The 26,090-nt window shown below is 33.9% G+C and overlaps 1 protein-coding gene across 3 annotated transcripts in view; it reads left to right on the forward strand.

Moving 5' to 3' along the window:
• LOC143244792 (sushi, von Willebrand factor type A, EGF and pentraxin domain-containing protein 1-like) overlaps window positions 1–26,090 on the forward strand; it is a 164,771-nt gene that overhangs the window by 22,567 nt on the left and 116,114 nt on the right. For 2 of the 3 annotated variants that reach the window (XM_076490120.1, XM_076490119.1), the window contains 4 exons: window positions 4,880–5,041; window positions 5,642–5,788; window positions 13,787–14,014; window positions 22,893–23,094. In XM_076490120.1, the coding sequence (XP_076346235.1) occupies window positions 4,880–5,041; window positions 5,642–5,788; window positions 13,787–14,014; window positions 22,893–23,094 (739 nt within the window). Of the gene's footprint in view, window positions 1–4,879; window positions 5,042–5,641; window positions 5,789–10,724; window positions 10,967–13,786; window positions 14,015–22,892; window positions 23,095–26,090 lie in introns of all 3 variants that reach the window. The other variant, XM_076490121.1, reaches the window with a different exon arrangement.

A 26,090-nucleotide genomic window follows, 5' to 3' on the forward strand; every position in this document is an offset into this window, starting at 1 on the left:
CTATTTTAATCATCTTGTTTAAAGGTTGTTTGTTTTCTAACTTAAATATTTAAAATCACTAAACATACGAACATCAAAATTCAGTGGAATCCATTTATACCTTTGTAATCATATTAAACTGCAAATGTACAGTCTAAATTTTATAGGATTTGGTATGTTTATAAAACAATCAGGAAAAGGAAAATGTTTTGTGCCTGTGTGCCCTAAGAGAAACAGTGTAGATTATGATAGCTTGCCTTCTAATTAAGTGTATCCAGAGTAGAGGTCATGACTGAAGAGGAAGAACATTGAAAAGTTAAGCTGTGACAGATTTCTGAAAGGTTTTTAATACTTGTAATTTTGAGTAAGTTGGGTTAAATAAGAGAACAATAACTCATTATAGTAATTTTGGAAAATAAAATGGTAAAAGGTTTAACTTAGAGTTTAGTGGTGTAAATTTGACTACTACTTTAAGATAGGCTTAGTAGGTGTAATGGTACTTTAGGGTTAGGTATATTTCGACTTATTGGTATGTCATAAAACAGGATAGATACATTGTTTTATTAAATAAATACAAACTAAAAACTAGTTTATTATCTCCTGATGTTTTAAATTCAGCTCATACTATTATAACTTACAGATAAGTTATAAATCAGGCTAAATACAGTTTGTAATTAATGTTACATATATTGTTAATACTAATTTTAATAAATTATTAAATTATGTTTCTAAATCCAATTTCTAGATAATTAAAGATAAACTTTAGTGTGAAAACAAAGTAGTGATAAATGTATTGTTATTGGTTCTTTAAGGTTAGTCTAACAGTAACAGTGTTAAAAAGAAGACTACTGGTATTTGATATTAAGTTTTTCTTTTCAGATGATAAGTATAAATACAGTGGGTAAGGCTAGAGTAGGTCTTAAACATTCCCAGTTTGCTAGGTGTAATGAGTGTATTTTATTTGGGAACTTGGGACTAGCATGTACTTTTAAGGAAGTTAGTAATGAAGATATGCAATTTTTATGCAGAGTTTGTAGGTTTGAGGCTATCATATCCAAGTAGTGGCAAGAGATAAACAGAAGCATAGACTATGGAAAATGGCAGCAGAATTTCATAAGGAGCTTAAGCATTTACATAAAAAGGATACATCTGCTGACAGTGACAGTCACAAAGTTAGAAATGGTATTATTACAGCAAAAGAACTGAATTTAGTTATTATGAGCCTATTCTATTGAGCAACAAATTTCAGCCCTTGGCTTCTTTAGATGATGAACTATTGATGAGAATGGAAAAAAAAGGTTAGAAAAAGATGTAGATGATAAGGAGGTTATAGGTTATTCCTTGGTAAGGTATGTGGATAGAATAGTTCATGAGGTAATTAGGGAGCAAAGAATGAGGTTATGCTATACAAGGGCACAAGTGTAGGGTATGTTTTGGTGATGCATGTAGGGGCTAATGAGTTGGGAAAAGGTAGGTCAAAGGAGCTAATGAATGAGTACAAAGGTTTAATAAAGGCATTTAAAGAAAAAGGCCATAACTTAATTTTTTCAGGGATAATGCCCAGAATTAACTGTGGGGACGAAATTATAACTTAAAGTTGGTCACTAGGGCTAAATGCTAGGCTTAAGTTAGTATGTAAGGATGAGCAGATAGCCTAGTTGGATATGTGGGATCAGTTCAGTGGAAGAAAGGAGTTTTTTTTAAAAAACAAATGGTTTACATTTAAATAGGGTTGAGGCTGGCTTGTTTACTAAGGATACTTACTCAGCTGTAAGTGAAGGTTTAAACTAGGATTAGACACTGGTAAGGGTCAGAACAAACTAAATTAAAAAAGAACGAGAGGTAGAGAAAAATGTAGCACAGGAAATGAGTATATACAAGGGCACAAGTGTAGGGTATGTTTTGGTGATGCATGTAGGGGCTAATGAGTTGGGAAAAGGTAGGTCAAAGGAGCTAATGAATGAGTACAAAGGTTTAATAAAGGCATTTAAAGAAAAGGGCCATAACTTAATTTTTTCAGGGATAATGCCCAGAATTAACTGTGGGGACGAAATTATAACTTAAAGTTGGTCACTAGGGCTAAATGCTAGGCTTAAGTTAGTATGTAAGGATGAGCAGATAGCCTAGTTGGATATGTGGGATCAGTTCAGTGGAAGAAAGGAGTTTTTTTTAAAAAACAAATGGTTTACATTTAAATAGGGTTGAGGCTGGCTTGTTTACTAAGGATACTTACTCAGCTGTAAGTGAAGGTTTAAACTAGGATTAGACACTGGTAAGGGTCAGAACAAACTAAATTAAAAAAGAACGAGAGGTAGAGAAAAATGTAGCACAGGAAATGAGTATAGAAGTGGTTGTAAGGGTTGGTTTAATTGCTAATATTGTAATACTAGACGAATAAGAAATAAAATAGATGACATTAGAGCATTATTAGGATGGAGGATTTTGACGTTGTGGGAGTAACTGAAACATTGATGATTTTAATGACAGAAGTTTATTTGAAATACAGGTTTATAGGCCATTTAATAGGGATAGAGTATTAAAGAAGAGGGGAGAAGTGTCTTTATATGTAAAATGTGAGTTACATCATGTTAAAGTTGAGGATATTAAAGATAATAAATTGATTACAAAGGAAAAAGGCATTTAGATGGAATTTCTTACAGACCACCAAATGATATTAATGAAATCTGTGAGAAACTTTATTGGAGTTTAGCTGTTAATTAAGTGATAATTATGGGTGATTTTAATTTCAAACATATAGATTGGGAAATGTTAGAGTCAAACCACGAGGGAGAAAGATTTTTGAAAACTGTTCAGGATAGCTTTAATCATCAATTAGTCAAGGAACCTACTAGAAACAATGGTATTTTAGATTTACTGTTAACTTCAAATACAGAAATGATTGAGGTGAAAATTGTGGAACAACTGGGTTCAAGTGATCATTGCTTCATTATGTTTGATGTTTTGCTGCGTATGGAGATAAGGAATAATTAATTATATTTTGGTTCCACATTTCAAAAAAGCAAAATTTGAAGGGATGCAACATGAATTGTTTGTTGTAAATTGGAAAGCTGAGTTATTTGGAGACACTGATGACATGCGAAGATTTTTTAAGTATTCAAGGTAATCATGTTCCTTATAAAAAGAAAAGCATAGCAGGAAGTAAAAAAACCCAGGTTGGTTCACAAAGAGTATAATATATAAAATTAAAGAAGAGCATAATAAATTTAAGAAATTTAACAGTGATGATTTCTTTAAATACATTAAGTGTAAACAAAATGTTAGAATAGAGGACCAGGATTATAAAGGAAGGCTAATATCTGATGATTATGAGATTGCTGGGTTATTAACTTTTGCTTTTCCTTCAGTTTTTACTAATGAAAATTTAAGCAGTTTTCCACATCTTCAACAGTTGAGAAATGAAAATGAGATCAAGTGAGATGACTGCATTAATTCTGAGCTGGTTAAGAAAAAATTTGAAAGTTTTTAAAAAATGATAAGGCTTTGGACCAGTAAATATTTTCTTAAAGGTTTTGAAGAAGGATAAAGATTGGATAAGTAAGCCACTTACTACTATTTTTTTTGTCAGTTCTTGAAAAGTAAGCAGGTGTTGGTGCATTGGAAGTTAACTAATATAATTCCACTCTTCAAGGTAGATGATAAAAGTTGCCCCAGTAATTATAGACCCTTTAGTTTTTACATCAGTTGAAAGAGAAGTTTTGGAAAGACAATTTTATAGATCATTTAACAAAGTTCAGAATTTTGTTGGATTATCAACATGTTTTCATAAGGAAAAATCTTATCTTACAAATCTTTTGATTTTCTTTGAAAAAATAGCTGCTTATGTTGATAAAGGTATAGATTTATTATTTTTGAACTTTCAGAAAGCATTTGACAAGGCACCATAAAAAAGGTTCTAAAAAAAAAAAAGCATCTCTATAGATGTGGAGGATGTTATCAAATTAAAGAGGAGAGTAGTAGCTGGATAGAAAAGGGTTGTTAAAAATGGAGTTCAGTCAAACTGGATTAATGTCACAAGTGGGGGGTACCTTATGGCTCAGTTGTACCTTATGACTCTTTGTTGTTGTTGTTTTTTTATTTATATCAATGACATAAATGAAGGAGTAGTAGTGATGTTTCTGCTTAGCAAAAGGACTTAGATAATTTATTGAGTTGGGCAAATAAATGGCAGATGGGTTTTAATTGTAAGAAATACAAACTAATGCTTGTGGGTTATCATAATTTGAGATGTAAGTATAATGTGGATAGGAATAACCTTAACAGTGTCATGAAAGAAAGGGATCCTGGTGTAATAGTTGATCAGTTTCTAAGACCATGCAAGAAGGGTAATGTTGTTAGTGGTAGGGCAATTAGGATTTTATGTTGTATCTACAGAAAAATTGAATTAAAGTATAAAATACTGGTCACTGGTTAAGATACATTTGAAATATTTATTGTGTTCAATTTTGGGCTTTTTACTTTAGGAGAGACATTGAATTGTTGGAAAGGGTTCAGAGAAGGGTTTCTAGAATGATGCCTAGGATGGAGAGGCTGAAATTTCTCAACTTGTTTTGACTTGAAAAAAAAAAAGTTAAGGGATCTGATTGAGGTGTTTAAAGATCCTAAAGGGAATTGATAGTGTTGATGTATCATCTTTTTTCATATTTAGCAATATGTTCCATGTTGTCCAAAAATGTTATCTAAGAATATAATTCTTCCTATCATAGTTATTGTTTAAAATGTGTTTCTTTGTATAACAGAAATCTGAAGTTGTTAACTTTAAAACAGTTTACTGAGAACGAAAAACTAAGGCATTTTATATAGAAATTTGTTATTTGTTTGACAATAATTTATTCCCTGAAAAGTATTTGTCAGCAATAACTTTTAATTAATTGTTATCTAGAACAATGTGCACCAGGAGAGGTGTCTGATACAGGCTTGAAGCCTTGTTTTCCTTGTCCAAATGGCTACTATCAGTCCAAAAAAGGACAAGCAGCTTGTTTTCAGTGCCCGGAAGATGGGAAAACAAGAAGAAGAGGAGCAATTTCTGCTGAAGAATGTGAAAGTAAGTGCATTAGATTTGGTGAAAGTCAGACTTACAATTATATCATTTAAAAAGAAGTACACATACACACACATAAATATATAGATAGATATATTGGAAATTTATGCCTGGTTTAAAAATGTAATTCATTACCATAATACTTTTTTCAATAGCAATCTAAACTTACCATTATAATAAGAAAACAAACTTAAAGACTGCATCAAAATTAGTTGCTATGTCTTACAAATTCAGTAGTAAAATACAAATGAAGAACAGTATCGATTACACTAATACAAACAACTACTTCACCTTAAAAAGTAAAGTAAGTACAATACAATAAAAAAGGAGCATATCATTTGCATGAATTAAACATGCAAGGTCAGTTATCATAAAATGCTTTTAATTCATTCAATTTGATGATATCTTTGTAATTGTTTTTAAAGTATTGAATTATTGAATGGAGTATGATTTGTACAATATCAGTGAATAAATAAATTTTTGTTTAGTATACAACAACTTTGCAATTAGCAAATATTTTCTCAACTACTAAAAGTAGCAAAAGAAATATTTTAATTTTATTTGAAGTGGTTGTCAACATATTGTGATTTCTATCTTTTACAGGTAAAAGTAATGAAGTGGAAGACACTAATCAGTCTGAACCAAAGCTGTTACCAGTGAATGATTGCTTTTCAGTACCTTGTCTGAATGGAGGCTCCTGCCAGTCACTGAATTTCAGTTATTTGTGTCAATGTAAACCTGGCTATAAAGGTATAGTTAAACTACATAAGTTAAGATAATTTCTTGTATTAATGATAATTGCTTTATCTGAAGGAGTACTAGTGTAATCCATTTTCTTCAGACATTTAATAATTAAAGAATATACCTGATTGCACAACACGCATGTGTTAAAACTATTTTATTGAGTTAGTTTAATGTGTTAATGGTAATCATTGCTTGTGATGTACTTTTCTGTATGTTTTACTGTTTTTCAGCTTTTTGTTTATTATATAATATAGTTGAAATGTGTTTGTAAACATGTTTTAATTTGTTTAAATAAGTTATAATAAAAAGGAGTTTGAATGTGTTTTTCGTTTTTGCAGTGTGCATTCTTACGGAAGGTAATCTCACAATGATTTATTTGTGGCATTTATGTGTGTATAAAATAGGTCATTGAAATCATTTAGATTTTTCTCTGCAGTAATCCACAAAAATATTTTTTTTTAATGATTTTATAAGTGGATAAACAGAACTGACTGAGAATGTAACACATTTTACAAACCTTTGTTGATTTTATAATATATAAAAAAAACATTAGTATTTTAGGGTGGGAGAAATTGATGTAATGAATAAATAAGAATTACAGTTTTAAGCAACATCACCTTTCATTAGTTCAAATAATAAGAAAAATTGTCATGCAGTACACATTCATATGCCTTTTAGCTTGGAAATTAGTTGGTGTCATGTTTGTTTATGAATACAATTTTGATACTTTTCCATTACAAAAGAATTTGATGGTTTTGTGTTTATCAGCTAGATCTAGCACTATGATTTCCTTTACCTTGCAGTAAATTAAGTGAGCTAATATGAAGACATATTTAGCTCACCTTCAGTTAAAAAAATTGATTTGTCTATAACGGCAGATTTCACCTGTGTCAGCTTATTTAACTACTGCTAAGTCAGTGTTGTAAAATGTAGAATACATGTTTAGATTTACAATCATATAGCCAAATTTGTGCTTAAAAATTATCGATATTTATTTAAGATACATGTATATTATGTACATTTTCCTATGGTGCATGTGGATATTAATATCAAACTGAATTACAGTATGATGTAAGCAAATCCATCCATACATGTTAATTCTTGGGTGCTCTTTTAACATGTATTTCCCAAATGTTTCTGCTTTGCTTTACCCAAAACAAAATATTAAGAGAGTATTAGGTTTAACAAGCCAAGAAGTTCTTATTTATGTTACACGCATTTTCACATGAAATAACATCACATTTCATTTTCTATTTTTTATAAAATTATTTGAGCATAGCTTTAAAAGTTTTTAGTTGCCATTTTTTTCTAATGAATAATGCCAAACCAGTCATGTGTGGTTTAAATATGTATTTGACTTGAAATGCCAATATGATACTTTATTTTTTCTCATGTAATAGCTTTTCTCAGTTAGTGCTGTTCCTTACTGGCTCAATTTTTTTCCTCACCACTAGCCATGATACTCCTACCTATTTCTACATGTTTACTGCACAGTTGTACTTTGGCATGCAAAAGCATGCAACAAACCTCCACCATTAAGAATGTAACACATTCTCCTGCTACAGCTGTCTTCCATTGATTGCAGAGTTTAACCTCACTTGTTAGTTTGGCACTCCAATGTTCAAATGTTTTTCTCACTGGAATTTTAACCTTAAAATATTACTAATTTTTACACTTAATTTTTGAACTTGGGTTTTGAACTAAGCATTTAAATTCAATAGTTTAACAGCAGTTCAGTATGTGTTGAATTGTATTTGTGAAAACATTTTCCTCTCTCTTTTTCAACAACTCTTTTTATGTCAAAATCTTTTACCTTAGTGCTTTTATCCACTCAAAATTTGGTGATGAATTCACTGTCTATTATCATAACAATTTCAACTGCTGCTACTACTACAATGGTTTAGACACCTGTTAATATGACTATGAGTGTTACATTATGGGCAGAGTAGATTTCAGCTCTTGTGTACTGGGAAATGGAACCCTTCATGCAGGCTGGGGCCTTCCTGATCCTCAACCACTTATCTCCTACCCTAGAGATGTAAAACAGGGTGACGAAGACTTGGACATTATTTTCCCTCCTCCTTTTGTTGTGCAGTCTCTGCCAGCTGTGCTTTAGCCTACCATCAAGCTTTGAATCTTTTTTTTTTTTTGATTCTCAGCAATTGAATTCTTTAATCCCAGTTTGGGTTTTAGACCCTGATACTTCAATTTTTTTCTCCCAGGCACAGTTCTGTTACCTTTGGTCAATATTAAACTCCCTCCATCACTACTTTCCTTCCATTCACCTTTTGTCTGAGGCTCTCCATCTTTTCCCTCAGGGTTTTTTGAGGGTGGCCAGTTCATATTGTTGTCCATATTAGTATATTTATCTTCCTCAGCTCTGTCCCTTCACACTTGGTTCCTGTGTAGTTGAAATCTTTTGGGTATAGATTCCCTTCTGATGTGGGTGCCTTTGCCTCATACATCATTAAGAGATTTATGCATGACACCCTTGTTGTGCTAGTTTATTTACAGAGGTGTTTTTGACCCATTGGAGTCTGTGGAGTCAGCCTGTCTCCACTCTTTCCTATCCTTCCATGCCACTTGCATGTCTCATTCTTCCCCTGCTCCTATATTTGTATTCTGTCACTTCCCTTCCACTGTTTTAACTCTTCCTCTGCACTGATCCACTTGCCACTAATGGTGTCAGTGAATATCTGTAGGAACCAAGCTGTACAAATTTGACCACACTGGGAGAACCATTACTACAAATCCTTGGTTTATTCATGTGTCATTAGACAGATTCTCACTTGTTTTCCATACATTTTCTCCCATATCTCTTTCCTCCCTCCTTGGTATCCTATATCAGCTAGCAACTTTAGAAAGTAGTTTTTGACTTTCTTTCCAAAGATATTATAGAACCTGTAGCTCAGTAACTTTGAGGGTTCTTTTCCTTGTGTAATTTGTTGTCTACAAAAAGACAGAACTGGCAACTGGGCATTAACATTTCTGTTTGAACTACAACTTACACCTTCCATATCCTCTGCATCCTGTTTGTTCCTACAGTTTATCTATGAGGAATGGCTCTCCCTATTTAAGCCCTTCTATGTAGGTAAGCTTCTGCCTTTTATGTTTTTTTGCTGGTCTGTCAAAGCATTCGTCAAATGGCTTCACTCTCTAGGGCTTCGTTTCAATATTTGCATGGATGACTGACTTCTAGCTCCCTCATTAACAGTTTTTTCTTGCTACACTCAGTTTCTGCATGAGTAGGTTGGTGGATCAAGTAAGGGGTGTCTGTCCTGACCTCAACACAATATCTTAGTCTTCTTGGAGTTCTTTTCAACTTCTACCTCAGTTAAGTTCAACCTTCTTTGGTTCTAGTATAGTCTGTGGAGCTGGCAGTTCAAAAAGCACAATCCACTCCCCCTTTACTTAAACATGAGTGCACTCTAGTGGGCATTGCACAATTAATGGGACCTTGCCAGGTATCCCCTGGACTTCTCTATCAACCTTCCTTCCTCCCTTCTCAATGACTACCTCTTCCACATTCCAGACTGGATTTATACTTTTTTTACAGATGGCTCTTTGTTTGGTTGGGAAGTGTATTTAGATTCTTGAGAAGTCTTAGGTCCTTGGTCACCAGTTGAGTCCAAGTTTCAAATAAATCTTCTGAATCTTTTGGTTCTTTGTTGAGCTCTGAATCAGTGCCTTCCCCTTCTGAAAGGTAAGTGATTCAGGATCCATTCAAATAACTCAACTTATATCACCTGGCAAGGGGATACCCATTCTTGATCATGTCACTTCAAACATTAAATCTTTTATTTTGGGCTCACGTCCAGCATATTTAGCTGCAGGCTTGGTATATCCCAGGTGTTCTCAGTCTTGTAGCAGATTGGCTGTCTCATCCTGACAGAAGTCTTCCCATATTGTGGTCCCTTGATCCACAGATCTTTCAGTGGCTATGCTTTTGGTTTGGTATGCCCCATTTCATTGTATTTGCAATCAATCAGAACACCAAACTTGCTCTTTTATGATCATCAATTCCATATCCTTTAATGTTGGCAGTAGGTGTTTAAAGTCAGGATTGGAAAGACCATTACATTTATGCCTATCCTCCAGTCTGTCTCATCCTCTATTGCAGTACCTGTATCGTTATTTACACTGATAGGACCTTCCTTCCCAATGCCTTTATTTAGCATTCACTCCTATTTCCCTACCTTGAGGGCTTGAGTTTTCAGAACTTCTTTCAGATGTTTCTTTCTAGTTCCTGAGTCTGAGATGAATAGTAAAGGATTTCCTTTCCACCATGGGCCAGGTCATCCTTTCCAAGCTATGCTGGCTTTGGATGTAGTTGACCTCCTGATTATGTTCAGCATGCTTTAGTTATTTTACATCATGAACATGTCTGGTTTCAGTTGTTTAAGGACCTCCTCCTTATTGGAACTGATGAACTATTATTCTTTTTCTTGTTTTTAACTGGAGTTGACCTTCTGTTTACAGTTTGAATACAGATGATTGAAGACCTTCCTTTTACCTGGGATGAGATGTTCCTTTCTCAGTTTGGATAGTTTGAGGCTGAAGTTGATCTCCTACCTTAGGTTGAATGTGACCTGTCCATTCTGTAGCTGAAGCACATATGGACAATTTTATTTGCCACCCATTTAACAACATTTCTTTTACTTCACAGGCAAAGAATATACCTTGTTCATATGTGGTGCAGTCTTCCACTAGTATTTTTAAGTCTTGACAGAGACATCACACTATACGAGTTCTTTGTAAATGCATACTGAAGTGGGGTCATATAGGTCCTCTTACTTTGATTCCTTTGTCAGGTAGGTGTAGGATTCTAGCTATTATGTGAATAGAGATAAGATATTGTATTGGAAATGATCATTTTCTCCTACACATTAAATGTATTTCTGATAGATACTTACCTCCTCTCACCCTTCCTCCCCACTTCTAGTGTTTCGTTCTTGGTTCCTAATCTCGAAGTGAGGTTAAACTCTGTAATCCATGGGGAGACAGCTATACCAGGGAAGTGTGTCATGTACCTATTGGTGGAGAGTTGTTACATGCTTTTGCATGCCACAGTACAGCTATACCACATTAAACACATGGAATTACTTGAAAGTATCAAGGCTAACGGCAAGCAAAAAAACTGAGCATATAGAGAGTAGCATTAATCAAGGAAAGCTATTATGTGAGGTACGTAAGCATCTAATGGGAAAACGTTTTGTGTGTATGAAAATTGTAACATATCCTAATATTACGTTTTTTGTCTAGTGGTCATGTAATATTAATTTTTGAAAAGTATGTATCTTAAATTTTGTATTAGTTTCATATATATCTTATTTTATGTTAGTTTGATATTTATCCTAGGTTTTACTTCTTGTAGGTTCCTAGGTGTCTTAATTGATGGAACTGGTATGAATGATCAAACTGATAACTGTACCATAGTATGATTGCTTTCTTTCTTTTTTTTTTAGATTGTTAGGATTAATAAGATAATGGTATCAAAATTTTGAGAGTTTATTACTGAATATCACTAATTGATATAATTATTATACTTTTCAAGTACCCCCTCGTATTAGGTGCATTTGATTTCACAATTGATGGGGAACATTCAGTCACTCATGCTATAAGATTCTTAATCTACCCTAGAATTACTATTTTGTATTCTTGCCTGACTGGAAAATGATCGTGGACATTTTATTATTTGTAAAAGTGTTCAGAAACCACATTGCATTTGGTATTTTTCTTTCAATCACTTCATAATTAATATTTAAACAAAACCTTGAATAAAATATAACTTCATAAATTTTGATCTGTGGTTTTGGTGCATTGGTGCTGTAGGGCATTCGAAAAACATTGTTTATCGTAAGTATAGATCTAGTATAAGGGCAGTGTAAGGTAATTCAAAAATATTATTTGTCATACATATAATTTCAGGTTTTTATGGGGCTGGCTGTGACTTCTTGGAAGTAAATTTCAACAATAAATGTACAGCACACAATTCACTTGTTTTAAAGTAATATGTTCAAAACAAGTTAAACATATGTTCAAAAACTTTGTTACACTGTTGGTTATCATAGGCAGGTTAGATTACTTTAGAGTAAATTATTCCCCTTTTATCTCTGTAATTACAATACAAGCTATGAAGCTCTCTTTACAAATTTCCACTATATGCTCTTCATGGTTAAAGTCACAATTGCATAGTCTAAATTCACTTTCACTAACTTATTTACTTACTTGCACAAACCATAGGTACTATAATGAAAGAATACTCACTTAAAGCAATGATAAAAGTTCAGAAGGTTCAAGTAGCATGACATCAATTCAGAACAGTTGAACTATGCAACAAATGAATCATAAACAGGGAGTATGCCATAACTATTGCTTCTAAAAATTTTCTTTAATGCTTGCATCATATAAACTGAATAGTACCCTCTTATTAAACATAAATGGTCATGTATATGTAACATATGAATCTAGCATAAGGGCCTTATTCAATGGATTCTAAAATCACATTATTATTCTTATTGAATTCCCTCATATTTTTTTTTTTGTATTGCTTTTATAAATGTATCTATGCAGGTAAATTATGACAGACCATTATCTGACATATGAATCTGAAAATTAAATATTGTATAACCACCAAAATACTAGATATAATGCAAAGTATTAAGAAAAGCATTTGCAAAGTTTGTATTTTAAAAGTGATTGACATTGTGGACTTTGAAAATAGTTTTAATTTATTACAAATATGTTGGAAAGTTTTGGCATCAAGTGTATCATATCTTGATTTTCAGAAAGCTTTTGATGAAATGCTTCATGAGATGCTCATTAAAGTACATTAGATGCTTATGTTTGAAAAATTGAGTTAGTAGAAAATTGACTTAATGGTAAAATCAAAATGCTGATAAAAGGACATTGTTCTCATTTTGAAGAACGTAACTATCAGGTGTGTGGCTAAGTGTTTATTTTCAAGAGCTTGTTGCTCATTGCTCACATCAATAACATAGATTGCTTTTTCAGGTAATAATATTTCCAAACTTTCTGATATTAAGAAATTTTTAAGAAGAGCAGATTTTCTTTAAGCTGTTTTTCTTATTCAAATGATTGAGTTTTGAATGAACCAAATATTGAAAATTAATTTCAGTACTGAGAATTTTCAAGTTATACACTTGTGGCATGATTATTTGGAATGGATATTATTTTGCCAGGAAAGTATTGATACTGTAAAAAGCAATGTGACTATTAATGAAAAATGAAGACTTCTGCTAATGTTTAACTACAGTGAAGTAAGGACTATAATTTTGTTTGAAAGATTTAAATATGAGAACAAGGTAGCTATAGTAATCATCTACAAGACTAAAGAGGTCTCCTTTGGAGTACCATAAGCAGTTTTCATCCCTTTACTTTAGGAAGGATAGAACTATGTTGGAAAAGAGTGCAAGCACTGGATATACTTAAATGATACCTAACTTAAGAAATATAAGAAATGAGATGTTCTAAATTTTGGACTTTTTATCCTGTAGCATTGGTGAGTTGGAGGCAAACTGATTTGGGTATTACAATTGTGTTTAGTTTGAACAGTGTTTTTGTGTATCATTTAGTTGAGTGATAAAAATGGTTGGAATCACAGGCTTAAATTATAAGGGTACAAAATCAAAGTATGGATGTGTATTAATTCTTTTGAAAAATATTTGTTGGTTAAAGTTATAAGCTTATAGAATGATGTGATGTTATTTGTCAGCTGCAAATTTAATTATTTCTTTAAATATTTATTGGATACTTGCATAGATAGAAATGGCTATATTGAAGTTGCTTTTCATGTTTTCACTTGGAAGTTATGGTGGGTTTTAAAGGATGACCTATTTAGCTTAAATAGTAGGAAGTATAACATTGCTAAGTTTGCTCTGTATGTGACATTGAGAACATATTGTATCTAACAAATGTATGATTGCAAAATATCTGCAAACAATCTAAATGGTGCAAAGACAAATTAGAACTTTTTTTTAATAGGAATCCATTGTGAGGAAGAGATTGATGAATGTAAAAGTAATCCCTGTCAGAATAATGGAACATGCAAAGATTTTTTGAATGGATTTAAATGTGACTGTCCTGATGGCTTCATTGGGAATACCTGTGAAGAAGACATTGATGAATGTGAGAACAGTCCTTGTTATAACAAAGCCAAATGTGTTAATGAAATCAATAGTTTTACCTGCTTATGTGCAAATGGCTTTGCAGGTAAGAATATACATTTGTTTTGGAATATAACATTTAAAATAAATTAATTTCTTGTGTATAATTTTCACTTTTAAGTAATGCTGTTACAGTTTTTTTTTTTTTTTTTTTTTTTTTTTGTATATGGTGGTACTGGAGAAATTTTAAAAGTATCATCCAATGATAAAAGCTCTCCATTTTATAAAACATAGACTAAGTTTGCAGAAATGAAAAAATATATTTATATGGTTTTATTATTTTATGTGACTATTTTAATTATGTATTTGAGTTCAAATATTAAAAATTTCAATAAATACTGAAAAATCTAAGTATAAATTTACCACAAATAAATAAATCAATGTATAAAGTATATCAGCTTCAAAGAAAATTGAGATTTCATCATACTATTTTAAATTTCATTTGCTATAATTTTACACTATAAATGAAAGAAAGAAACAGAAGTATATTCATGTAGTGAAGAAAGGTATTCTTGTTGTTAAAACTATAATGTTTTTATAACTCATTTCCATTCTCAAAAATACATACATAGTTAATCGAAAATATTGACAAGAACACAAATGTTAAAGCTCAAATATAAAATACATGTGTTAATATTTAACCTGTGGAAAGCCTAATCTGTTAAATAATAAAATGATTGAAAACTGTGTTTGTAAGTAAGAGCATTAGGTCTGAATGCTAGGCTTAGGTTAATATGTAAGGATGAGCAAACTGGTTTGACTTGAGGGTTCAATTTGGCACTCTTTGATGAGGTATTTGCTTATGTAGATAAGTGTAATTGTGTGGATTTGGTGTGTCTGGGTTTTTAAAAAGCATTTCACAAAATACTATTTAAAAGGCTTGTTAAAAAATAATCTCTCAGTTATGGGAGATAATTTGTCTTGTTTGACAGAGAAGTGGAAAGATAAAAGAAAGTATAAGGCTGTTATAAGTGGTACTTAGTCAAACTGGATTCATGTCACAGATGGGATACCACAGAGCTTAGTGTTAGGATTTTTACTCCTTTTTGACTAAACTTGATAACATTGATGAAAGAATGGTCAATAAATTGTTTATATTTATTGATGATATTAAGGTCTTGGATATTTGTTGGCTCTGAGGAGGATACTGTTGCATTACAAAAAGATTTAGATCATTTCCTGATTTGAGCAAATAAATGATAGATGGCTTTTAATTGTAATAGATGCAAAATAATTCTTGAGTTATTATAATTTGAATAAGAAAATCCTTGCCAGCATCACTTATGTTTTGCATTGTTTTTTGTGGTTTGGTTGATCATTTTCTTAAAGCATCTAACTAGTATACTGTTGCTAATGTTAACACAAATATTACAAGTAATAAAAACATTCTCTAAATGCCAAAAATAATACAACCAAGAATATAGGAGCGATACACCTGTACGCAGATCATCTCTACATGATCTTCAATATTAAAATATAATGTTACATTGTAAAATGCTTAAGTACAAAATGGTTAGAACATCGATCGCTTCAACTGATCTGGTAGCAAGAATCTGTCTGCAATTGTCAAAACATGTTTTAATTCAACTTGGTTATCCTTGTATGTAACTCCTAGGCTGTTAGTTACTGTGCATTGATGCCTGCTCTGACATGATTATAATATTATGATAAACAAACTGCATACTAACAGTAAAGAATATGTAACTTCTAACTACAGTAATATTAAAGTCAAGTATGAATTTTCCAGCCTAATATTAAATTTTAATATTGAAATTCATGTAGGGATGATTTATCTATATCTCATTCATATATTTTTGTTTGCATTCTTTAAGACACTGCAATCCCAACATCATTTTACTGTTGCAAAGTTTTGTATTGCTTGTTTTGTGGCATTTTCTCCCCCGTAACTGACAGTTAGTGTATCCTATGAACGTGTGTAACAAAATTTAATATTATGTGTATTTTTTTCATCCTCCTCTTCACATATAACATAGAGGTTGGGTCCCTGAAAACAGTGATTGTATAGTGTACAAAGCATTGAGTATTCTGTATATTATAGTCATCTGATATTTGTCTATTATTGGCTGGTAATTCTTGTTTCATCCTGTACTCGAGCATTTTCAAGGAGCAACAGATATTTGTAAGAAAGCTAGCTTAAAAGCGTAACTATAACATTGTTTACTCTATAATTATGATTTAAAACAAAATTACTACTAGTTTTGATTAAGCACTAATATTTTGCTCTTCTCTGAAGCACATAGAGTGGACTTAGGTTTAAATGGACATTAGTGATAAAGTAGTTGTAGAGTTATCTAGAGTGAAACAAGAAAAAGAAAGATGAACAATTGGGTGGGTTGGTCACTTTCAGGTTTTGTATCCTAATGATGGTTTTTTATCTTGTTATTGGGCTTTTTGGTTAAAGGAACAAATGAAGGTGAATGACAGTCATCTTTTAAAGTAAAACTGTCTACTTCATTGATTTTGAACATGCATATTTGTATTATGCCTATTAATTATGTCACACATTCTGAAATATAGAGTTTACAAACTCTACAATTTTAGGACATAGTTTTGCAGGTATATTGGCTCCTCTTTCTCTTTCTCCTGTCTTGTATGATTCTTCTCCTTCACTTTTTTAATTTCTCCTCTGCCTCTAATTTTCATGTTTTGTCTTTTTTATGGAGATATTCAAGAACATATTGAACTATTTTTATATCAGAGTTGCTTTGGAGCAGGCATGCCTCATACTTCTTGCCTGGTTGCCACATATGCATTGATTTAATATCATGCTGTATTACTTTTCTTGAAATTCTTATTCTTTTCTCTAGTCTTTAGATCAGATCCTCTTATCTCTGCTTGACTTTCTCAACTCAAAATTTCACACCTGTGTCTTTCTCTCACTACCTCTTTCTGTTGTTTTCCTCCTTTCTCCTTCATTTTGGCAGATCCTTTTTCCCTTATTTTTCTGTATTTTACTGAAATGGCCTTGTTAGAGGCAAGGAGCTAGGGAAAGATCTCCGAGATAAGAAAGAGGCAAACATACCTGAGCCAAAAAAAAAGACAAAAAAAAAAGACATCCCTTTCCAAAAAATCCCAACAACAAGGCCATTTCAGTAAAATACCTTATTCTCTGAAGTTATGGGTTGCAATTACATATCTTTTTTTTGTCTCCTGCCTCTCTTTAATTTATTTTGCTATTAAACTCTCTCATACTTCATCTACTCTTCTGTCAGTCCCTTCCATTTCTTTACTACCAGTTGCCCTTCCTCTGTGTATAGTTCTCAATTCTGATGGTGACTATCCTACAGACTCAGGGATGTTAGAGACCCATTTGACTTATTATTCTGGTCTAGGGATTCTATTTGTGGCTCACTACTGCATGCGAGTACTTTCTGATGGTTTTACTTTTTTGGTTTGTCTCTACTCCTCCATTGTTTCATTTTTTCATTTTTGTTCCTCTTTCATGAAATCCAGTGTCTTGTTGGCACCTTTTAGAAGCAATTTCAGAAATGTTGGCCAAGGATGCTGTCAAATAGGTTTCTCATCCTTCTCCATAATATCAATTTATCACACTAGGGCTCCTACAAACATAATTTTCTTTTTCTATGGAAGACAACTCATTTGGGTCAGGCTGGAGAGGTATTATCTCACCTCCACTATATATCTGGTTCAATTGGATGTATTAGTCATTCCTCATCTCTGTAGAGTACAGCCATCTCCACTTTGTTGGTAGGCCATGGTTTCCACAGTTCTATCCTCCCAATCTCTTCCAGTGCAAGAGGTTATCTCTATTTTGGAGGATTTGGGCTTCCATACCACCTCCTATTTATTCTGTTAGGACATGCTCACATGCTTCTTTTGCTGTAGAATCTGCATAATACATGTAACATCTCATGATCTTTTGTCCTTCCTTATCCATCATCCTCTTTCTGTACATAACATTTTCACTTGGGGGCTCAACAGAACCATTACTCCAGAGGATGCTCTTCTTTCTCCCTCTCTCCTGGAACTTCATCTTCTTGCAGATGCTTTGCTGATAGGGTAGGGTACTTGTCTCAACTCTTTTGGGAGCCTAGAGGAATTGTCCTACTTATCAACCTTCTAGAGCTCTAGACTTGGTACATTTCCTTCTTGTGGTATGTGGCATTTGGTAATAATTGATACAGACAATTCCTCTGTAATATCCTATATGGATTACCAGAGGATTTCTTGCTCTCTCTGTTTCAAAACTTTTGATCCCATTCAGGGCCCATTCTTTGCATTTCTGCCTTTTAGCTTCTTATGTTGTGGGTGCTCTGAATGTTTTCACAGATTACCTCTTGTGGACAGTTAGAAATTTTTCATCACTATTGGAATTTAATCCAGCCATCATCTTTTTGCTGTCTATTGGTGTCTGTATGGGAGCAATGACTAACTTTATAGTCCAGGCAGCTGCTCATTTTATTCCTGTGACACATTTTCCATGCTATCCTCATCCTTAGTGAAGTCTGGCCAGCCAAGAGAAACAGAAGGCTTAAAAACAAGCCTGGGAAACCTTCTGACGATACCTCTCTCTTTCTTACTGCATCATTTATCTCTAGTTCCTCCAGCTCCAAAGTTATGTTGGACAAGATTCAGAAGTTTGGTGAGTTATACATCTCCCAAACCTTTTTGATCTTGCTTTCTGATGGTCAGGAAGTTGAAAATGTCCTTGACATTGTTAAAGCCCTTGGTGAGAGTTTTTTTGTCTTTTACCTTTACAGCACTTCTGGCTTCTCCCTTGCTTTCTTGACTATCAAGACTTGGGCTAGGTGTTCACCACTTTCCTTTCAAGAGGTGGGTCTCTTTAACTATAGTTGTCCGTTCACTTTAGTGAAACAGCATATTGCTCTTCATCAGTCTGACAGTATTCAGTATGTTTTGCACCATATACCTCCTGCCTCTCTTTCTATCCTTCTGGTTGTTTTCAACCGGATTTGGCAGGAGGATGTCTTTCCTGATGCTTGAAAGTACACTATTATACTACATTTTTCTAAGCTTGGGAAGGATCTTAATATTCCAAAAAACTATAGACCTACTTCTTTGAGATTTTTGTGTAAAGACTTGGAGAGAATGTTCAATGCTCATCTCATTAAGTTCTTAAAAATCAAACAGTGTCCTTTTGCCAACTTAGTGTGGGTTCTGATGACAGTGCTATATCATGAGCCATCTGATTTGACTCAAACTTTGATCATGGAAGCCTTTCTCAGCAATCAAGTTTCTTTCTTCTTTGATCTTGGAAGGGTTATGATATGACATGGAGGTAAGAAATTTTATGTGACTTTCACTCCTACAGGTTGTGGGGCCAGTTGCTCATTTCTATTCAAACAGCTGATTGTCCATGACAATTCTAAACAGGGCTGTGTCTTGAGTATCACACTTTTCAGTATTAAGATTGATACCATCACTAATCAGCTTCCTTTAACTGTTGCAAATGGACTATACTTTGAAGACTTCCACATTTTATCAGATGCTGAACATGAAGTTTATTGAGTAGCAGCTTCAGGCTGCTCGCAATCATCTTTTGCATTAGACAATTCCAGATGCTCTTTCTTTTTTTCTTCAAAAACCATGTGCATGCATTCTTGCCACCAACAGGGATTACATCTTTATCCAAAGCTTCAGCTCAGTGATTATGCTCTTCCCATGGTATCAGTAATGAAGTTTTTGGGGTTTGTTTTTTATCACAAGTTGACTTTTATTCCACATAATCAAGCTGCTTTGTGTTAGGTGTACTAGAGCACTGAAAATCTTCCACATCCTCTATTCCACCTCTTGAGGAGCTGATTGAAGTTCTGTGCTACAGATCTGTTGTGCTCTCACATAATCTTTAGTCTATGGTTCATCCAGGCCTTCAGCACTAAGAGTGCTGGATCCCTTTCACCATCAGGGTCTATGGCTCTGATCAGGGGTGTTCTACACTTCACTGATCCAGAGTTTGTGCACTGAATTCCATGAACCACCTCTGCATCTTAAACATTTACAACTCTCCCTACTGTATGCTGCTAAACTATATTCCTTGCCACAGCACCCCACCTGGGATTGTGTTTTCCCTCCTTGGTGGGCTGTTCTATTCAGTTAAAGATGGTCCACTATTTTATCTTTTGGCCTTTGTATCCAGGTTCACATGACCAGACTTGTATCTGGCATTGTATGAAGTTTCCCAGTCTGGTGTTTGGCCCATTCCTCCATGGCATGTTACCATTCCCACATATGATCTTTCTCTGAGTTACCTAAAGAAGGTGGTTACTTTAGACTGCAAGTACCACTTTCTCTTTACTGAATATATCTTGAACTATTCATCTGTAGCTATATATACAGATTTGGTTCAAAGTCAGGTACTTCTATTGGCTCTGCCATGGTATGTCAAGGCTCGATGGTTGTGCACAGACTTTACAGTTTCTGTGTTCACTGTTGAGTCTTATGCCATTGCTCTTGCTCTTGATCATGGAACAGCTAACCAGTACTTTGACTGTATTGTTTACACGGACTCTGTTAGCTCTCTACAGACTCTGGAATTGCTTCACATGATTTCTCACCCTGTTATTCTTGACATTTTGAGCTCCCTGACCCAGTTTGCATTGTCATCTGTTCATATCCAGTTTTATGGATACTGGGCAATGTCAGCTTTTGGGAGTGAGCTCTTGATACAACAGCTAAGTCTGTTTGCTCTACTGCCATTGTGGCTGGGTCTGTTCTGTACCTGGAGTGTGATCCTATAATAAAGGCTTGACTACATGCTACTTGGCAGTCACTCAGGTATGAAGAACATTCCATCAAGCTTTTTTGGCTTTCAGGTTTTCATAGGGATTGTAATGAGGAAATTGTCTTGACAAGGCTCTGCATGGGTCACAGTTTTTTTAAACCATCAGTTTTTTTTATCCAGCATTGATGCACCATTCTGTGGCCTTTGTGACACTCACATCACAATATCCTAGATTTTTCTGTTGTGCTGTCATTATGACTATGAGTGGCAGTAGCACTTTAGACATGTTTACACCCAGAATTTATGATTGACTTTGAATGGTGCCATTGATGATTATGAGTCTTTCTGTCTTGACTGTATTTATAGCTTTTAATTAGCCATTGGCCTTTTAAACTCCGTTTTGGTTTTACCTTTTCTGGAACTTCAATAACAATATAAAAATACAAACAAACAGAAATCACAAATTTTAGCATGAAACGATTCCTACTTTTTTTACAAAGGTTGGTTTGCTCTTTTCTCATCTGTTTAATGCATATCACCCTATTACTCTGTACCATTAAACTCCAACCAACTTCTCATCCTACTGTTCCCAATCTGCCTGTTTATACCACTGGAATCTTCAGCTATAGTTTATTAGCTTTAGTTATTGCTGATTATCTGATGGCTCTTTTTACAGTTTCCCAATATGTTTTTCCTTTCTTTCCCTTACAATGCTCTTTCATTCCTTTCATCTCCATCACCATTCTGTGTCCTATTGTTATTCACCAAATCCTTACCCTACCTCCATGGGATCCTTTGGCTTCCTGTTCCTTATGTCATATATTCCTTAAAGCCTATTTCCTCATCCTTTCACTTGTTGTCATTGATGTTCTGACATACATGCCATCAGTTCTTTGTGTATTTTCTTTCATCACATCTATACCATTTTCCATCCTGATAGTACTTTTATCCCTCAGATGTCTGCAGCTTGTGAGGGAGACTACATGTCCACATGTGTCTTTCTGCCTTTTATTTCTGTTTACTTTCTTGGTTGTTTCCTGATACCCTTCACTGTCTGGTCTCTTAATTCATTGAATTACTTTTTCAACTTATGTTTTTTCTCTTATTTTCCTCTCTGATTGGCTTTATCAGCTTATTTGTTTACCATATTATTCACTGGGGAAGAGGATTCATGTTAGTGATTCCAGATGTCATCCCAACAAGTCTGTCACCTTATGCATTCTTTTGGCTGCTTATCTCCATTGCTTTTGTTTTAAAAGATTGTTCAGGCTGGCATGTGGATAATCCTTCACACTCTCTGTCATTTGGCCATTTCTTTTTCATTGTAAGCTTGATGCAAGTTCTGAACTTCTCTTGTATTTTCTGCCTGTTTTAGTGATACTTCCAGACAAAAAGTGTAGCCTGGAACAGACAAAGTGTGGTCTTACACATGTGAGCCCCTATATTGTTTCACTCAAGATACTGTTGCACTTTATGGCATTCCTTTGGAACATTCCCAAAGAGAGCTCTCCTAGGTAAATATTGCACTGGTCCCTTCAGCACTTTAGCATGGGTTTCTAGCTGCATTTGAATGGAGTTTCCTTGTTATATTGGAAGTTGACATCTTCCAATACTGAAAATTTATTTCAATTGATATCTCCCCTTACACTTCCCATTCTGTCTAGGTTGATTTTAACATAACTATAATGACACCAAGTGTTTATTCAAATAGGGTGCTTGAGATCTAGGTATGAGATCTCTTGTTGGTGATTGTTGGAAAATGTCAACTTTGGGAGGGTAGAAGTCAATTTCAACTGTTTTAATTTTCTAACACCTTTGTTTTTCATTGGATTAGATGTAGTAAATTTATGGGCATTTGAAGGAAGGCTTGATAAAGTATTTGAGTGATAAGAGCTGTCTTTGACTTTTATTGTTTCAAGTTTAGTTTTCAAAATTTCTAAAGTTTCAAACCATATATTATGCCACAACTCTGAATGTTAAAGTCAAAGTTTATGTTAATGTGAAATGTACACTTTAAGAGGTAGTACGTGTTAAGACTGAGGGCTTATAATGCTTAAATGTGGGTTTATTTGTTCCTGGTGGGTAGAGTTATAACTTTGTGCTTAACAGCAAACAAACAAATGTTTTAAATTATCAAATATGAAAGAAATTAGTAATATTTTCACATACTAAATATACAATATTAATTATTTTCTTTCAGGACCATTGTGTCAGTACAACATTGATGAATGTATGAGTAGTCCCTGTCAGAATGGAGCTGTTTGTCATGACATGATAGCTAACTACAGTTGTGAGTGTCATCATGGATACAGTGGCCAAAACTGTGAAATAAATATTGATGATTGTGCTCTGTTACCTTGTAAAAATAATGCCACTTGTATAGATGGGATTGGAAACTTTAGGTAAAATTTAGGATAAACTGATTAGTTACTTAAATTATTCTAAATTGGTGTCATTGTCTTAGAGTTACCTCTTTAAAATTAAATATATTAAATAAAATTGGAAAAAGAATAAAACGTAAATGGTATCTGAGACTAAGGTGTTTTCTATCATTATGATCTTTCAAAAAGCACTAGCTTGAAATGCCAGTCAGTGGTATAAACATAACCATTGAAACCACATTATGACTGGTGTAAACATAACCATTACAACAAAACAAGAAATGTATAATAACTTTTGTGATTACTTAAAATTATGAAACGGTGTTACTAATTGCTTAGTGGCTGTACATAGTTTTGTTAATTCCCTATATTTTGCTTATTTCAGTTGTACCTTACTGTACTTTCTTTTTCAGCTGTCTTACTCTCTTAGAAAGTAAATGAAAGCCTACTGTGGTTACTGATTTTCCCAAACTAATGCAAAGGAAGTTGAGAGACTGCTAACTGGGTTATGATGAATGTGATTATATGGCTTCTCTTTCAAACTTGTCAGTTTCCTCACTTAGCTTTATCCTTACATGGTCTGGTACATATATCCAATTGATGTTCTTACCATACTTTTGCTTTGCTTTCTATCATCTGTCTGGATATCAACTGCTCTGAATTTTATTCATAATTAACAGCCTGAGAGTTATATTGATGGTACTGTCTATTTGTATTTTTGCTGCTTTCAGCAATCTAGAGGGGCTCTTCCTTTATAGTTTCCAGTTACATTTTTGTGCTGCCCATGAAAAGCTTGAATGCTTTATTAGTTTTCTACAGAATATTGCTGCTGCATGAGATGATGAGAGCATAACGAGCTCTTCCGTTATCTGTGATATATGAACTATCTGTTGTTATGGTGGCAAGTGATATAAATTACATATTCTTCAAATAGCTACTAAGAGGCATATTCTGATTTATTCTGTATCCAGTCTCTACACTTTCTGTCTAGGTTGATTTTAACATAACTGTAATGATACCAAGTGTTTATTCAAATAGGGTGTTTGAGATCTAGGTATGAGATCTCTCATTGGTGATTGTGTAACACCTGACCACTAATGACTATCTTCTGAAATTCTTTCTAGTTAACCACTTGCTTGTCTGTGGGGTTGTTGTGAACTTCGAATATCCCATTTAAAATAGGTAATGGCTTGATGCTGAAATGTATGAGCTTTGCACTGCAAGGCCCTAATGAAAAATTAGGAAGTGTCATCAGTTGAAATAATGCTTTATCGAATAACAATACTATAGAAGGAAGAAAGTTTATGGAGCTCTTTGTAGAGTACTTAAACTTCAGAAAGCAGGTTTTAAAAAGATTATTAAAACTATACTTAATCCACTTTATTTGTATATAGGTTATGTTTTCAAAGGTGTTAGATTACACTATGTAACAAAATTTTTACTTTTTCTTGTTCCTGGGCAGAAAGTGTTATTTCCCAATTGCTTCTGCCTAAAGTAAATGGAAAACACCTATTTTTCTCTTCAAACTTTGCTTTTGTGACCTGGATAATGAAATTTTCAAATTTACCCATTTTTCAGAACATTCCAGGTAGATTCAGTGCTGAGTAGCTGATAGGGAATTTTCTTGAACTTACAAGAATTTTCAAGAACTTTCTAGAATGTTGTAGAACTTATGAGATTTTTCTAGAACTTTCCATAGTAATATATATGTAGGGGCTCACCTAGTTCTAGTTTAGTTCTAGCTGCCTAAGTGAACACATAGACCTATCTGATTTTATCAAAGATGGCATCAAGAAGCTGCAAGCATTTTTCAGACACATCCAGAAGCCTCAAAGCTGTGCCACTCTATCATGGGAATAAGTATCTGTCTCTTCCCCTGGCTCATTCAGTGCACCTCAAAGAGGAATACAACAGCATCAAGACCTTGCTAGAAGCCTTGAAGTATGATGAGTATGACTGGGAGGTTATCAGAAACTTCAAAATGGTGGCATTCTTGATGGGTCTCTAAGAAGGCTTTACCAAGTTTCCCTGTTATCTTTGCCTTTAGGACAGCAGGGACACTGCAGTGCACAACAACAGGAAGCTCTGGCCACAATGGACCAAGCTCTCTGTGGTGAGGCACAATATCAAGTGTGAGCCACTAGTGGATCTCCAGAAGGTGTTGTTTCCACCATTGCAATAAAATTGGGTCTCTTGAAACAATTTGTCACACATCTTGATAAGGAGTCTGCAGCCTTCAAGTACCTTTGAACTTCTTCCCTAAGCTGTCTGAGGCAAAGATCAAAGCTGATGTCTTCATTGGACCACTAATAAAAAAGATCCTGGAGTGCACAGAATTCCCCAAGAAGCTCAGTAAGAAGGAAAAAAAAGCTTGGGGCAGCTTTGTCGCAGTGGTTCGGGGCTTCTTGGGCAATAACAAGGTCGAAAATTATGTGTAACTAGTTGAGGCTCTGGTGAAGAACTATGGCAAAATGGACTGCAGGATGACCCTGAAAGTTCATATCTTGATAAATTTGAGAACATGGGAGCATACTGAGAGGAACAAGATGAGTGCTTCAACCAAGATATACTGGACTTTGAATGCCACTACCAAGGAGCGTATAATGAAAACATGATGGGAGACCATATTTGGGGACTGATACGTGAAAGTGATTTACATTACAGTTGTAAATCTCAAAAAACTACTCACTTTTATACATTTTTGTATAACTTTGGTATAAATACATGTAAATCTTGATTCATACGTTGTTTTATTCAGACCTTATGTAAATGAAAATGTGCAAATTTGCCCGTTTTTTGCATAGAAAAATAGGTTAATTTCTAAATTTCATTATCCAGGTCACAAAAGCAAAGTTTGAAGGGAATAATGGCCATTTTCTATACTTTTAGAACATAACTAATTAAGAAATAGCACATACTATCCAGGAACAAAATTTGTGTTACATAGTGCTATGATTATTAATTTTGGTCAAATTACATAAGAAAGAATAAAATGAAGTGACCATTTTACTGGCTGA

The sequence above is a fragment of the Tachypleus tridentatus genome, chromosome 2 (genome assembly GCF_004210375.1).
Source record: "Tachypleus tridentatus isolate NWPU-2018 chromosome 2, ASM421037v1, whole genome shotgun sequence".
NCBI classification, from domain to species: domain Eukaryota; kingdom Metazoa; phylum Arthropoda; class Merostomata; order Xiphosura; family Limulidae; genus Tachypleus; species Tachypleus tridentatus.